The 16,700-nt window shown below is 46.4% G+C and overlaps 1 protein-coding gene across 2 annotated transcripts in view; it reads left to right on the top strand.

Moving 5' to 3' along the window:
- EPHA1 (EPH receptor A1) overlaps positions 1–16,700 on the top strand; it is a 79,888-nt gene that overhangs the window by 54,385 nt on the left and 8,803 nt on the right. For both annotated transcript variants that reach the window (XM_080986726.1, XM_080986727.1), the window contains exons 5-13: positions 3,300–3,455; positions 4,727–5,065; positions 7,752–7,876; positions 9,162–9,321; positions 12,538–12,631; positions 12,747–12,802; positions 14,407–14,529; positions 14,626–14,811; positions 15,918–15,979. In XM_080986726.1, the coding sequence (XP_080842852.1) occupies positions 3,300–3,455; positions 4,727–5,065; positions 7,752–7,876; positions 9,162–9,321; positions 12,538–12,631; positions 12,747–12,802; positions 14,407–14,529; positions 14,626–14,811; positions 15,918–15,979 (1,301 nt within the window). The remainder of the gene's footprint in view (positions 1–3,299; positions 3,456–4,726; positions 5,066–7,751; positions 7,877–9,161; positions 9,322–12,537; positions 12,632–12,746; positions 12,803–14,406; positions 14,530–14,625; positions 14,812–15,917; positions 15,980–16,700) is intronic.

Here is a 16,700-nt window from a genome sequence, read left to right as displayed (position 1 = left end):
CTCCTTCCCCAGGTCGGCAGCACTCCCTTTGTGACACCCACACAATTTCCCGCCCTGTTTTCATGTCGGTGGAAGTAAGAACCAGTTCTCTGCCATGCACAGCGGCGGCTCTCGGTTAATACGTGAGAGAAACACATTGGGGCGTTTAGGGTAAGGAAAGGTGCCCCAGAAAAATGAGGCTGCAGAGAGGTGACCTCCTAATTATGGGCACAGACTGGGCAAAGCACTGGGGAAAGTGAGGTGGAGACAAAAGTATGATTCTTAGAGTCGGAAGGGACCCCCCCAGGTCATCTAGTCCAACCCCCTGCAATGCAGGAATCTCAGCTAGATCATACTTGACAGATTGCCCTCCAACCTCTGCTTAAAAAAACCTCCAAGAAATGAGAGTCCACCATTTCCCCGGGGGGGGGGGTGTTCCGCTGGAACCCGCATCGATGTTCATGCGAGTACACATGCTGATTTTAATTGCTTTAAAGAGATTGGGAACCTGATTCTTCCTGCACAGAGCTGCTTAATGGGGGGGGGGATCAGTGTTGATATATGAAATTCAGTTCTGAATGTTCTGTCACACTTTCGTGTGACCAAGAGCCGGATGGGACTGTGAAGATGCAGGGGCAGGTTTGAGATGCAGGGACTGTAGTCACTAGGGAAAAGAGCAACTTTTAACCTCAAATCTCAGAGGTGTGTCCCCAAGGGGAACGTCTTTTCTGTATAAATGAATAGCTGCTTTTCAGCATTTCGCTGAATGTTTTTATACTCTGAAGGGATCCTTACAGCAGTGATCGCCAATGTGCTGTCTTCCAGATGTAGCTAGACTCCAGCTCCCATTAGCCCCAGCCACCATGATCAATAGTCAAGAGATGATGGGAGTTGTAGTCCAAAAACGTTTGGAGGGTGACATCTTGGCTACTGCTGCCCTACATTATACTTAAAAGTACCTTGCACCAATACAGCATTATTGTATTTATTTCATTACATTTGTAGCCAGTGTTAGAAACTGAGATATGAAAGCTAGGAGCTAAATGGCACCTTAAACCTAGGTTATGCGTGCAAAGCGGAATGTCTAGGCACACTTTTTTATAACAAGAATACAAAGCTGGAAATGAATGAACTGCAGCTAAAATTTTGTGTTCATTTTTCACATGGTCTAGTCCTTCCCCTGTCCATCCCCCTAATATTCTTTAGAGGGTCTCTTTTCCAGTCTTGAGAGAGTAGCTGGAAGTGGGGAGGCAGAAAAAGGTCCTCCTTTCTTTCCACTCTGCAGTTTTAATCTGAAATCTTAGGGACAGTACTGCGCCCAGAACTCAGAAACTGCTCACGCTAATGAAAGTTCCTGTCGCAAAATGCACCTAGAAAAATGGGAGTTTTGAACACTGTTTGTAGCCCACCTGTTTTCAACAGGTAGGTTGAAGTCCTGTTATGGGTCATTCTCCTCTTCTGCAACTACAGTTACTTTAAAAAAAAGAGAGAGGGGGGAGAGGATGAGAATCCTAAGCATACTATTCAAAGACAAGATTAATGCCATATCCATCCTAAATCTATCACCTCAAGAAAAGTGTCAGTGCAACTCCTCATTTCCTCTGCATTTGATATAACCCAGCTTCCAACAGAACTCCTCCAAATCAATGGACATCGTTTTCAGCCACTACTGTAGCTTCTAAGATTTCAGCAGTTTCGTTACCCATAAACTTCCAAGCATGTACTTGCAGTCATAAGAATTCCAATCCCCATTACAAATGGAAGATACAGAGACCCCCAGTTCTGTCTGAGACCACGGCAGGGGCAAATTGTTAAAGTTGCAGGCATACACTCGATGGTTCTGTTTTGGTGGCTCACCAGACACACAGTGTTTATTTTTATTTTCAAAATGCACACCAGGTATAACTGTTAGAATTCCTGCTCTGTGATTGCAGTCATGGGATTGTTGTCTATCATGTGACAGCATATGTTTTGACTCCACAGAATGAGAAGTGACGGAAACATGATGTTGGTGTTACTGTGTTCCGTGAAGTGGGATTATTGTCCTTTGTTCATTCTCTTTACTGTCTGATGCTAGGGAGAGAAGGAGCCATGTTGCAATGCTCCGTGTGTGTTTATATGTAAATAAAGTAGATTAGCCTAAATGCTGAGTTGCTGAGGTCTGTTATGCAAGCCATGCGCAAACTCTAAGTGTGCCGGTGTCAGTTGGCATCGGTCCCTGTGATGTTCGGGCTGAAGAAAGCTTTTGAAGCTCCTGAATGATCGACCAGGAGGGAGCGAACATGCCAGTCGGATATGTGTCTCTGCCAGGGTCCTACTCGAGTGTAGGCTGAGCTCCTGACAATAACTACAGGACAAACCCCTTCTAGTTTGGCCCTCAAGTGCCTCTAGTACCATATTATATGCTTTTCCGGCACTCCAGCAGAATTGTAGCATAAACGGAGCCCAAATTTTTGCCACCAACACTGCTTTGCCCCATGTTTCTCACCTACTGCTGGAATGGCATCCCGAGACCCCAGAGACTTAAAAGCCACAGCTTCCTGCTTCGCTCAAGCCAACATGGCTCCTGGTGCACAACACCCAGCCAATCAGAGCTCCACTTTCTGCTGAGAATTCCCAGCGGCAGCCCATTGCTACCTCAACGCACAAAGCCAAGTGTAAACCTAGCCAGAATTGGGTGGGTAAAAGTGTAGCAGGAGACAGACCATCCATTTTGGGTGGTGTTGGTGAGAATATAGGCATGAAGAAGAGAGTATGGGGAGAGCAGAGAAGTGGCGGTGAATAGATATTGAAAATTATCCAAAGGGGACTTAAGTATGAAATGATCTTGCTCCTTGACAAGGAATGAAGATCTCCAACTCCTCTGTGAAGTTAGAAACAAGATATGTCCCATGTATGGTGACATCTTGAGGGATGAGGTTCTGCACCTCTTGCTGGGTGGTTGTACAGTGGTGCCTCGCAAGACGAATGCCTCGCAAGACGAAAAACGCGCAAGACGAAAGAGTTTTCCGTTTTTTGAGTCGTTCCGCAAGACGTATTTCCCTATAGGCTTGCTTCGCAAGACGAAACGTCTTGCAAGTTTGTTTCCTTTTTCTTAAAGCCGCTAAGCCGCTAATAGCCGTGCTTCGCAAGACGAAAAAAACCGCAAGACGAAGAGACTCGCGGAACGGATTAATTTCGTCTTGCGAGGCACCACTGTATTCCTAAATAACTGCATTCCTAAACTGGATTTTAAAAGAAATGGGCATAGCCAAATGTATGGTTATTTGCATCTGCTTAAGTTAGCTACTTGGGACTTAATCTGCTTCTCCTTTCCACAGCCTGTCAGCCAGGGTTCTATCGTCACTCGCTGAAGACCGACCAGTGCCTCAAATGCCCTCCAAACAGCTTCTCCAGTTCTCCTGCTGCCACAAGCTGCCCCTGCCTCGAAAACTTCTTTCGGACTCCCACTGAGGACGAAACTGCTGCTTGTACTCGTAAGTCCTGGGTGGGAGTACTGTGGTCCCCCAGATGAGCAGGTGGAACCCCGTTCGCACCTACTTGAAAAATGCACCTACTCAACAAATAGGAAAGCTCCAGAGTGGTTCTGATTCTTGCCAAAAGGAGAACAAGTGGCATTCGGTTCTAAATTTAAGTGGCGCTGAATGCAAGTTGCAGCTGTAAAGGAACAATTAAGAGTGCATGCAAAGGCTCCTGGTTGTTCTTTTGCAGCTGTGGCTTTACCTGTCCTGCACCTGATGTCATGCAAACGACAGGGTAGGTGCAGCCTGCCCAAAATGGCCTTGTGGACCAAACTGATCTGGAGGTTCCGAACTGCTGCTCCTTTATATGTCTTCCAGATGTCTCTGGCCACAGAGTACATGGTTCCCTCTGTAAATCCCTACAGTGACCCTGTGTGGTAGGTTAAGAGGCTGTGACTGTCCCAAGGTCACCCAGTGAGCTGCATGACTGAGCGGGGTTTTGAACCCTGATCTCCCAGGTCCTAGTCCAACACACTAACCACTACACCACACTGCCTTCCTAGAGTACTTCTGCCATGGGACAGCCGTAAACATTAAGTAAGTAAATAAATATGGGGAAAGCAAAATGTCGCTTAAGAGAAGGATCTGAAACATTTTCCTTGAAGCTTGAAATGGTTTTATTCTGGATTGTTTCATTTGATGTTTTAATGTGCTGTAAAACCGCTTTGAGATTTTTTAAAATTTAAAACATAAAGCAGTATAGAAATGAAAACAATAATAATATGTTGGAATGGAGATATTTATATCTACTGTCCCCAGGTGCAGGGAAAGAAAAAGAAATCTAGATAGAACCCTACAGCGCACTATAAAGGTAAAGGGACCCCTGACCATTAGGTCCAGTTGTGACCGACTCTGGGGTTGCGGCACTCATCTCGCTTTATTGGCCGAGGGAGCCGGTGTACAGCTTCCGGGTCATGTGGCCAGCATGACTAAGCCGCTTCTGGCAAACCAGAGCAGCGCACGGAAACACCGTTTACCTTCCCGCCGGAGCGGTACCTATTTATCTACTTGCACTTTGACGTGCTTTTTGAACTGCTAGGTTGGTAGGAGCAGGAATTCGAACTGCCAACCTTCTGATCAGCAAGTCCTAGGCTCTGTGGTTTAACCCACAGTGCCACCCGCGTCACAGCGCACTATATTTATAAGCTTTAAGGTAGGTACAGGTAGGGTTAGAATCTCTTTGCAGGATTGTACTTTTAACACGCTGCCTCCTTTTACCTTTCCAGGCCCTCCTTCAGCTCCTCACAATGTCACCGTACTTATTGAGGGGACTGAGGTCACCCTTTCGTGGCAGGCACCCACGGATCAGGGTGGGCGCCAAGACCTCTCCTACAGCGTCTCCTGCCAACGTTGCAGTTCCCCGAAGTGCAGACCTTGCGAGAGCAGCGTGACTTTTTCTCCCGGCGCCCTAGACCTCACCCAGCAGAGTGTGGTTGTGAGCGGCCTGGAGGCTTTCACTAATTACAGCTTCGTTGTTCGGGCTCATAATGGTGTGTCAGAGCTCAGCCCTGCCTTGCACAGCAGCAGCACCAGCTCTCCTGTCCGGGTTTTGGTGGGCCACGCAGGTGAGTCGCTGCGATGTATATGGGGAAGAGGAAGTGAGCACAACCAAAGCAAATAAAAGTTGTAGCAGCAGCCGAGCTGCATTTTCCCCTTACGCTGCAGTGATTAGTTAATTGCAAATGAGTGTGTGCAGGGGGCAAATTTACAGTTCTTAGATCAGTGATGGCCAAACTTGGCCCTCCACCTGTTTTTGGCCTACAACTGCCATCATCCCTAGCTAACAGGACCAGTGGTCAGGGATGATGGGAATTGAAGTCCCAAAACAGCTGGAAGGCCGTTTGGCCATAACTGTCTTAGATGCTTGGATCCTGACGAAATCTGAGGTACTGTAGGGGCTAAAAGTATGAGCTGTGAGCAAGGGAGTCCTTGACTTTCTTCATGTTCCAGCCATGAACTCTTTAGCAGACCCTCCAAGTGTCCTTCTTTTCCAGAGACAGTCCCAGATTTGCAGAAGCCGTCCTGGTTTCTGATTTGATCCCAGAATGTCCCGCTTTTCCTCAGGACACCTCTATTTTGTGCAACCCCTGAGCTAAGTAACTATACAACCTTTAGAAGACATCTGAAAGCAGTCTTGTATAGGGAGGTTTTTAAATGTTTAATGTTTTACAGTGGTGCCTCGCAAGACGAAAATAATCCGTTCTGTGAGTCTCTTCGTCTAGCGGTTTTTTCGTCTTGCGAAGCAAGCCCATTGATGGATTAGCGGATTAGCGCTATTAGCGGCTTTTAGCGGCTTTTAGCGGCTTAGCGGATAAGCGGATAAGCGGCTTAGCGGCTTAGAAAAAGGGGGGGGGGAGGAAAAAAAACCCGCAGAAACTCGCAAGACATTTTCATCTTGCGAAGCAAGCCCATAGGAGATTCGTTTTGCGAAGCACCTCCAAAACGGAAAACTCTTTCGTCTAGCAAGTTTTCCGTCTTGCGAGGCATTCGTCTTGCGGGGCACCACTGTATTATGTTTTTGTGTATGTTGGAAACTGCCCAGAGTGCCTGGGTCAACCCAGTCAGATGGGTTGTTATTATTGTTATTATTATGGAACAGGACATCCCTATTTTCATCAGAGAAATGTTGGAGGGTCTGCGTTAGGCAGCACTAAGGCTTCCCACTCTCTTTGTCCGCCTCAGCTCCCTACCCACACGACAGTATGGGGATCATAGTCCTGCTATAAAGGGCTGGTGTATGGCAGAACGGGGGGTGGGGCTCCAATTGCTGCTGGTCTCCGGCTCCAGTCAGTCCCAGAAAGCTTAGCCAACAGCCAGGAATGATGGGAGTTGTAGTCCATCAACATCTTATCACAGGCTCCCCACCTCTGGTGAAAGGAATGTTGAGGTAATGACTGTAAAGCATTTGCAGTCCTCAAGAGAGAGATACGTAATTGCTGAGCAGGGTGCTGTATTTTGTCAACACAATTTCTCTGTTGTACCGGATATGACATTTGTCCAGTATTTAAAGCTCAGTGGTTTATTGTCTAGGGTGGGGGTGGAATGCTGGTCTCTAGAGAAGTTTGGCAGATGTAGCAAGCCTGTTGCGCTGGTCTGAAAACTAATTTAATAAACAGATTATTGTAACGTAGATGCTCTTCACTCTTGGCAGAATTCTTATCGTTCTGTTTGCTTTATGAAGGCAACAGAATTAGAAGCTTATTTGTGTTCACCCAAGCTAACAAAATCATTTCCCATATCCCTGTCAGGCCTTTCCATCCCCATTGGTGGCCACTATCACAAACCGTGTACAGTGGTACCTTGGGTTACAAACACTTCGGGTTACTAACCCGGAAGTAGTACCTCGGGTTAAGAACTTTACCTCAGGATGAGAACAGAAATTGCACGCTGGCGGCACGGCAGCAGCGGGAGGCCCCATTAGCTAAAGTGGTGCTTCAGGTTAAGAACAGTTTCAGGTTAAGAACGGACCTCCGGAACGAATTAAGTTCTTAACCCGAGGTACCACTGTATTTAATCTGCAAAACCTTTGTTGTGGATGCATCAGTGAAATAGGAAAGTTGATTCTTCAGTCTAAGAGTTGCCAGGCAAAATGGCAAAATTTGTTTTGAGTTCCCTGGTGCCATCATAAACACATGAACTGCTCCTTCTACCGTGTGTGTGTGTGTGTGTGTGTGTACGTGTGTGTGTTTTTAAAGAGCCAGATTTTTATGCTGCAGAAAGCAACTTATAAAGAGAGGTGGTCTTTTTGAATGCAGAGTTAATCCAGGACATATCTAAGGCAGGTTGTGGCACAGATAGCATTATGGTTTCTTCTCTGAAGTCTGTGGGCTTCCCAGAAACAAAAGTGATGTTGGAAATTCACACCCTTGTGCCTCAAGATGCCTTTAAGAGTTGTGTCATTCTTAGAAATGCATTTCTGTGTACAAGAAGCAGTATCCAAAAAGTGGAAGGAAGTGAAGTCAAATAGGAGCGAAAGTATGTGTGAAGGATGCTAGCAAGTTCTGTCCCATGGGTCTCCTGGTCTGCTGCTCTAATGACAGCCCAAATGTGGCCCTAGAGACAGCCGCCTTACTTTGGCTCAAAGAAGGGCAAGCTCTGTGCAGAATTTGTTAGGTTTAGCCAATCTGCTGCTAACTGGGCAGAGTCAGGAAAAGCAATGAGATCCAGAGCTTTCGCTAAGGGAATGGGGGTGTGGGATGAATTGCAAAGAGCAGGTTACACTTTGATCATCTCTCCTCTCTTTATGTGCAGTCCCTGGCAAGGTGACTGATCTCATCCTGGCAAGGCGAAATGACAGCAGCCTCTCTGTGACTTGGTCACCGACAAGACATCGCAGCCGTAGCTCCGTGAACTACGAGGTTATGTACTTTGAGAAGGTGAGAGATGCTCTTCCTTTGTTCAACACCGTCAAACTTCATAAATGTTCTCGTTCCATTTCACAAGTTGTTCAAGTCCTATAGCATATGGGTTTGGAATCTCGGGCCCATGGATTCAGTTTTGCCTGCCAGGCTGTTTCCCTCAAACCACACCTGATGTCATATGTGACGTTAGGTGTGGGGCAGGTAGAGATGGGTTTGGATGAGCTGCTCACCCAGCTGGTCCCTTCAGAAAGCACCACTGAACTCCCTTCCCTACACATCAGCTGAAGCCTGAGGAGTTCAGTCCTGCTTGGCTGTTATCTCTCCCCACACACCCATGGACCAACTTTGGCAGGTGGGTGGGATAACCTACCTGTCAGACACCTGATGCCATTACAGTGGTGCTTCGCAAGACGAAATTAATTCGTTCCGCGAGTTTTTTCGTCTAGCGAATTTTTCGTCTTGCGAAGCACGAAATCCCATAGGAATGCATTGAAATTCAATTAATGCGTTCCTATGGTCAAAAAAAGTCCAAACAAAGCCAAATTTGGTACAACAAGAGTTTATTAAGTGCTCTTTAAAGTCACACATACTGTAAAGAGCATTTCAAAAATTGAAGGAACAATAAATTAAGTTTATAAACATGACAGAAAAACATTTAAAAATCAACAAAGTGTACAGTACATTTTCTAAGACTCCGGGGGACAACTCGAAGAAGGTTCCTCTTCCACTCTTTGCTTCTTGCTGAAGAACCCCCTCCTCAACTGTTCCCCCAGCCACCCACCACACAGAAATTCAAATCCAGAATTTTTTTTAAAAAACAGCAGAGTGGCCCAATGGTCACAGAAAATCATAAAAATGCAGAAAAAAAACACACAAGCTTCCAGATTCTTGCAAACCCCTCCCCAACACCAAGTCCTTGAATTCCAAACACCCCAACCCAAAATCCAAAACCCCCCCAAAAAGTTTTAAAAGTTTAACTACCACACCGCGTTCTATGAGTTGCTCCTCGAAGTCAAGTCTCAACTGTATTAACGGTGTTAAGAAAAAGGAAACAAACTTGCAAGACGTTTTCGTTTTTCGTCTTGCGAAGCAAGCCCATAGGGAAATTCGTCTTGCGAAGCAGCTCAAAAAACGGAAAACCCTTTCGTCTAGCGAGTTTTCCGTCTTGCGAGGCATTCGTCTTGCGGGGCACCACTGTATTACGAATTCAGGGGATGGACAGGTGGGTGCTAAAGATCTTGCCTCCTGGGCTAGGAAGGTTCCCAACGCTTACTTATAGCACAGCCTAATTGTTTTGCAGGGAGAAGAGAAGCACTACACTGTCCAACACCTCCAGGAACCCCAAGTAACTTTGGCAAATCTGCAGCCTGACACAGCTTACCTGATGCGCGTGCGCTCCATCACAGACTCTGTAGCTGGGCCATATTCCCAGGAACAGGAATTCCGCACTCTTCCACAAGGTAGACCCCTTGATGCCCCACTTTGTTTGTAAAGGAGGGATTCTTGCTAATGGATTTGGGACTAAACTAGATGCAAGGAACAATTCAGACTGGGATTGTGTTGCAAGTGTAGGAAGCTAATTTCCCACCCACTCCAAGCTGTTTTTCTAAAGGAAATCACCCCATCCCTGAAATTGCTGTTTGTGACATTACCTACCATCACACCACTGGTGTATGTGGATTTTCATAAGGAAGATAAGGAAAATGGAACAAACTTACGCATACATACACACACTTACTTGCAACTTTTCCAGGCATTATATGCTAGTGTTCCTGTACAATCTTTTTTACTCAATGGGCTCTAAAACACTTGAGGTCATACTTTTTTGCTGTTAGGAAAGTGATGGGGAAATGCATTATAAAGTGTAGGATAACAGTTTATTTATAGTCTCTGTACAAACAAATCAGGATGGGTGCTCAATATATAAGTTTCTAGGAGGCAGCCAGAGACTGTCGCAGCTTCCTTTTTAAATTGTTTTACTAATATACTGTTTGGTTTTTCGGCATGGTAATTAGAAATGCTTTCAGATCTGCATTGCAAAACTAAAACTAAATGCAAACAACTTCCATTTGGAGACTGAGAGCTGTTTCATGCAGCAGTCGTATTTGCTGCCTGAAGCTCCTCTCTTCGTTACACCAGCTTCCTGCAAGGAATGCATAAACTGTGTGGGGCAAGTCTATGTGCCTAAACTCCTGGAGACATGAACCTGCAAACCCTTCTTACTGTGGCTTTCTAGTGCCTCTTATTGCTAAATTTATTACTTTCTCTTCACCCACAGGTCCCAGAGCAGGTTACAGCAACTTAAAATTCATAAGAAAAAAACAGTTAAGACAAGTCACAAGAATAGGTTGGGTGCTGATAAGCTATCAGAGGCCAGGATAAAGAGGCACATTGACAGCATCCACCCAAAGCTGTAAAGAACCCAGACACAGCTCTTGTGGGGAGAGAATTCCACAATGTAATAATAATAATAATAATTTATTATTTATACCCCGCCCATCTGGCTGAGTTTCCCTGGCGGCTTCCAATCAAGTGTTAAAAACAGTACAGCATTAAATATTAAACACTTCCCTGAACAGAGCTGCCTTCAGATGTCTTTTAAAGATAGGATAGGTGCTTATTTCCTTCACATCTGAAGGCAGGGTGTTCCACAGGGTGGGCGCCACTACCGAGAAGGCCCTCTGCCTGGTTCCCTGTAACCTCACTTCTCACAATGAGGGAACCGCCAGAAGGCCCTCGGTTCTGGATCTCAGTGTCCGGGCTGAACGATGGGGGTGGAGACGCTCCTTCAGGTATACAGGACCGAGGCTGTTTAGGGCTTTCAAGGTCAGCACCAACACTTTGAATTGTGCTCGGAAACATACTGGGAGCCAATGCAGATCTCTCAGGACCGGTGTTATGTGGTCCCGGCGGCCGCTCCCAGTCACCAGTCTTGCTGCCGCATTCTGGATTAATTGCAGTTTCCGGGTCACCTTCAAAAGTAGCCCCATGTAGAGCGCATTGCGGGAGATAACTAGAGCATGCACTACTCTGGCAAGACAGTCCGCAAGCAAGTAGGGTCTCAGCCTGCGTACCAGGTGGAGCTGGTAGACAGCCACCCTGGACACAAAATTAACCTTCGCCTCCATGGACAGCTGTGAGTCCAAAATGACTCCCAGGCTGCGCACCTGGTCCTTCAGGGGCACAGTTACCCCATTCAGGACCAGGGAATGTAGAGGCTGTCACAGACAATGCCTTATCCTGGGCCACCACACCCCCAAACTTGTGAGGGAAGTAGAACTACCAAGAGGGCCCTCTCTGCTGGTCCTAACACCTGAGAGGGTCTGTTGGCACACCTGGTGCATTTGCTGTGGCATAAACATGTGCAACAATCTGCTAAGAACAATGGCTGTATGAAACTTCTCTGAAACCCATCCACTCCCCACTGTGGCCCTTGGATGAGATAAATAAGGTCAGCAAAGGCATTTTAGGAAACTAGAACTAAGGATAACGCCAACCATTGTTTCCAAAAAAAGAAAGAAAGAAAGACCAAAATGCACTTTAAAAAATTATCCACACAGCACTCAGTATTGAAAGTGTAATTGGGATCCGGCCAAACCACTCACTTACTAGTGGTTCCATACCCAACGCAAATACTGAAGAAAGCATTTGGGATAAATTTGGCATTGACATCATGAGCACACACTTCATAACAGTTCAGCTCCTCAAGTCCTTCCAATGACCTCTCAGATCAGGTATTTATAGATAAAGAGTTTTGATAAATAGGGCAGCAAGAGAACACCCAGGGTGCTCACTGTTTGCGTTGGGGTTTAATACTCGTTCACTTTCTGTGTATATTAAAGCACAAAAAGTATCAGGATTGTGTTTGCCTGGGGCTGACGTGCCTGCCTGGGGAATGGGGTTGTTGTTGTTTAGTTGTTTAGTTGTGACCCATTTTTGTGACCCCATGGACCAGAGCACGCCAGGCACGCCTGTCTTCCACTGCCTCCTGCAGTTTGGTCAAACTCATGCTGGTAGCTTCGAGAACACTGTCCAACCACCTCATCCTCTGTCATCTCCTTCTCATTGTGCCCTCAGTCTTTCCCAACATCAGGGTCTTTTCAAGGGAGTCTTCTCTTCGAATGAGGTGGCCAAAGTACTGGAGCCTCAGCTTCACGATCTGTCCTTCCAGTGAGCACTCAGGGGTGATTTCCTTCAGAATGGAGAGGTCTGATCTTCTTGCAGTCTCCTCCAGCACCATAATTCAAAAGCATCAATTCCTCCAGCACCATAATTCAAAAGCATCAATTCTTCGGCGATCAACCTTCTTTATAGTCCAGCTTTCACTTCCATACACCACTACTTGGGGGAATGAAGTTATCTCACTTATATACATTGTAGGAAACATGTAAGTAGCATTTATATGCACAAAGTAGACCAAAGAATTCATGTTCTGTACTCTGCAAAATCGGAGGCAAAGCTGGTGCGTTATTGGACATTGGGCTCTAAGCGTATATGTCACTTCTTCATTACTTTTCCTTACATCTGGTTGAAACAAATCCCGTGCTTTCACATACCTATGCATACAGTTACTCTGAATCCCTATGGAAATCCAGATATATTTCTGGAGTGGTGAGCCCTGGCTAGGGTGGCCTGGCACTGGAATGGTGTCTATAACCTCCGTTTTGCTCTTGCAGACACTGGGATGCCCTCTGGAGGAGTGATTGTCAGCATAATCTTTGGAGTTCTGCTGTTTATCGGTCTGGTTGTCGGTCTCCTTGTTTGCCGAAGGTAGAGATGGTGGTTCGCGAGGGTGGAGGGAATCCTGGGCATTGTTATTTGGTTTGTTCTGTGCTCTGGATGGTTATACCGTCTCTGTTCTGATGTTTATCCTTATCTGTTTTAGGCACTCTTATCGACGCGGAGCCCGGCGATGCCACAAGCAATCCAGCTACGACCGAGGTGAGCACCTGGAGTCAGGGATGGCAGAGGAGGTGAAAGGCTTAGGAGTTCAGAGCCCTAAACTACATGTAAATGCAGACCAGCCAGACGAGCATTTGAGAATATCAAAAGCCACTTTGATGGGGATGGTCAGTAGTGCAGGGTTTTTTAGGGGGCATGTGTGTGCAGGGAGAGTGATGATTAACTTTTCCTCAGCAGGTGTACTTCTGCTCCAAATTCCTCCCTCCATGCTACGTCCCTCAATCTGAAGTCCAGATACATATTGCCAAGCACAAGCTTACACTCAGGCCCACCAACTGTAAGGGGCCGCCTTGTCTTCAGCCTCTTCAATATTTGTTGGAAAGGGCCAGGGCAGCTCAGTGCTGAGGGGGCCTGGCATGCGCCATCACACACATTGCATGTTGCAGCTTCAGCAGCTGGCTCCTTCAGAGTGCTCGGTCTCCTCCAGGCAGCATGACATCACACTGTGACATCACACACACGCGATACACGACAGGCCCCCTCTTTTTTTAAAAAATGATTTTTACTGGTTTTGCAAAATAAATCTCACAATTAACACAATTAAATTTTAGAATCAAACAAGAGTCTTCCGAATCTTAGGACTTACCTCCTCCCCTCCAGGATCCTGCCAGAGCCCTCACGCCTCCTACCCAAGCCCAGACACGGACTGGGGATGCGTCAAATGTTGCTGAGGACCGCACTATAAGACCTCGCTAGTTGGACTGCCCTGATCTAAAATCTTTAAAATAAAATAAAAGCTGAATATCCAGGCCTGGGATATTATTGCTCATTCAGCACCGCCACCACCGCCGCCACAGCCCACTTCTCCCTGTGTCTATAACCTTGAACGAATTTCCACCTTACTTTTCATCCATGGCTCTGTTTCCCCCACATTCGTCCATCTGAAGTCCTGTTCTATCTTTTTCCTAGCACGGTCATAGGGAAACCACAACACTCAGGCCTAGTTAGGGCCTCAGATCTTAGGAGATTGGGTGATCCATGCTCATCCTTCCAGCACCTGATGTCGCATGTGGCATTGGGCATGGGAGAGTTCAAGGCGCAGGTGCTTCGATGGAAGAATTAGGAGCACACTCCCAAGTGTGCTTTTGTTTCTTCCTTTCCAGGCAAAATTCAGTGCTTTTAAAACTTGGTAACTTTTCCTGTTCTCCTTCAGCTTCAGTACGTTTGCTCTAGTAGCTTTAGGCTGTAACCTTGCACAGTGAGATTTACTTTCCCAAGCCAATAGGTTTAGGGCTGTGATGTTGGCTGGGGGAATTCTTGCGTCTTACTGTACCGAAAGAGCCGCAAAACCTTTGTGCAGAAATCATTTACAGTGATGGTGTTATGTACTGAAGTTCTCACCCTGGGCCAGCAGGGGGTACTGTAGATAGTTATGCAAATAAGGGATCGAAAGTGACGTTCAGTGATTGGATAGTTTTAGAAAATTGTTACAGTTACGTTGTACTGGAGCTCTATATAAGCAGGCTGACTGAACCCTTCAGTTCAGTTCTGTTCTGGTCTGTGAATAAACAAGAGCTGTTTGAAGAATCGCTGTGTCGTCTGATATGTTCACCCACAACTTAACAGATGGCTCTTTATTACAGATGAGATTTGGCTGAAGCCATACGTTGACCTCCAGCCCTATGACGATCCCAGCAGGGGCGTCCTAGAATTCACAAAAGAGCTAGACCCATCTGTTGTCACCATGGAGACTGTTATTGGTGAAGGTGCGTATCATGAGGTTTCTGCTCTCTCTGGTCAGGAAAAACCCCTTTTTCTATATCCCTAATACCCACTTTTTCTTTCCTCTGAATGCTTCACAGGCGAGTTTGGGGAGGTCTACTGTGGGAACCTGCGTTTCCCAGGGAAGGAACATGTCGTGGTGGCCATCAAGACCTTGAAGTCAACTTACTCAGACTCAACATGGTGGAACTTCTTGCGCGAGGCGACGATCATGGGCCAGTTCAATCACCCCAACATTGTCCGCTTGGAAGGAGTCGTTACAAAACGTAAGGGCTCAGCCATAATAATAATAATAATTTATTTTTTATTTTTTATACCCCGCCCATCTGGCTGGGCTTCCCCAGCCACTCTGGGCAGCTTCCAAAAAAATATTAAAATACTGCAATACATCAAACACTAAAAGCTTCCCTAAAGAGGGCTGCCTTCAGATGTCTTCTAAAGTCTGGTAGTTGTTGTTCTCTTTGACATCTGGTGGGAGGGCGTTCCACAGGGAGGGCGCCACTACCAAGAAGGCCCTCTGCCTGGTTCCCTGTAACTTGGCTTCTCACAGTGAGGGAACTGCCAGAAGGCCCTCGGTGCTGGACCTCAGTGTCCGGGTAGAACGATGGGGGTGGAGACGCTCCTTCAGATATACTGGACCGAGGCCGTTTAGGGCTTTAAAGGTCAGCACCAACACTTTGAATTGTGCTCGGAAACGTACTGGGAGCCAATGTAGGTCTTTCAAGACCGGTGTTATATGGTCTCGGCGGCCGCTCGCAGTCACCAGTCTGGCTGCCGCGTTCTGGTTTGTAGTTTCCGGGTCACCTTCAAAGGTAACATGATGGGGCAGGAGCGCCTGGTGGTGGAATGGGACTGTTTTCACTACGTGGAATCACCAGTGATTGTGAGGCTTCTGTGGAAGGTACTGGAGCAGCATGTGGGAGCTACCAGATTCAGTCCTTGGCATCTCCAATGAGAATAATAATAATAATAATATTTTTTTTTGTACCCTGCCCATCTGACTGGGTTGCCCCAGCCACTCTGAGTGGCTTCCAACATGCATAAAAACATAATAAAAAACCAACATTAAAAAGCTTTCCTACGCAGGGCTGCCTTCAGACGTCTTCTAAAGTTTATATACTTATTCCATAATAATAATAATAATAATAATAATAATAATAATAATAGAAATCATCCCTGCCCTGTGAGCTTGGAGGACTACATAGCAGACAATAACTGGGCAAGAGGGACCAGAAGCTTCATGTGTTCAAAAGGTTAAAATGACTTTTCCATTTGGATTTTGGGGGGAAGCCCAGAGAGCCACTACCAGCCGATGGGAAGTAAGGTGAGGGCACCACAAGTAATTTTCTTTTCTTTTCTTTTTTCTTCCCAGGACACCCAATGATGATTATCACAGAATACATGGAAAATGGGGCTCTGGACACCTTCTTACGGGTGAGCCCTTTTTCGTCAGTCACTTAGGCATCGCCGGTTGGTAAAGCTGTATCAGAGCTGTATTAATTCAGATTGCAGGTGGAGACTCCATGCAAAAGGAAATTCAACCTAAGAAAATGAGCACGTTGGAGAGAGAAGGGTCAGCTAGAACCCGTCCCAATGCCAAATCATTTTCTATATGCACACTTTTTAATTTTTGCATGGAGGAGTATTTAGCCATGTCATTCCCCAGTGCCACTACAAGTGATGGAGCCTGAGTTCTTTTCTGCAGTTTTCTTTTAGCATTATTGGGGGTTGTTGTTGTTGTTGTTTTAGATTAATTTGATAAGATTTAATTTATATTAGCCACCTTGGAATCTCTTACCTTGAACAGCTGGATATTCTTGGGAACTGAGTATCTTGGGTCATGCCTGGATAAGTTGTGACCGACTGGGCTGAATGTAGACCCATCAGCCATATCCACCAGCCCATCAGGAACTCCAGACACAGCCCCCCCAGATTTTGTGGTCTATCTGGGACTAAGAAGCAAAGGGCTGGCAAGCCACAGTCCATGACTGTTGCACACTGTATTTGTTTTTTGGTAGGACACAGGCTGGGGTGGCCACAGAGCCTAGGACTTGCTGGTCGGCGGTTCGAATCCCCGCAACGGGGTGAGCTCCTGTTGCTCGGTCCCTGCTCCTGCCAAACTAGCAGTTCGAAAGCACGTCAAGTGCAAGTAGAT

This window comes from Podarcis pityusensis (genome assembly GCF_964106645.2).
Source record: "Podarcis pityusensis genome assembly, chromosome: 17".
NCBI lineage: Eukaryota > Metazoa > Chordata > Lepidosauria > Squamata > Lacertidae > Podarcis > Podarcis pityusensis.
The sequence above is the reverse complement of the archived record's forward strand: the minus strand, read 5'-3'. Positions and strand labels throughout refer to the sequence as shown.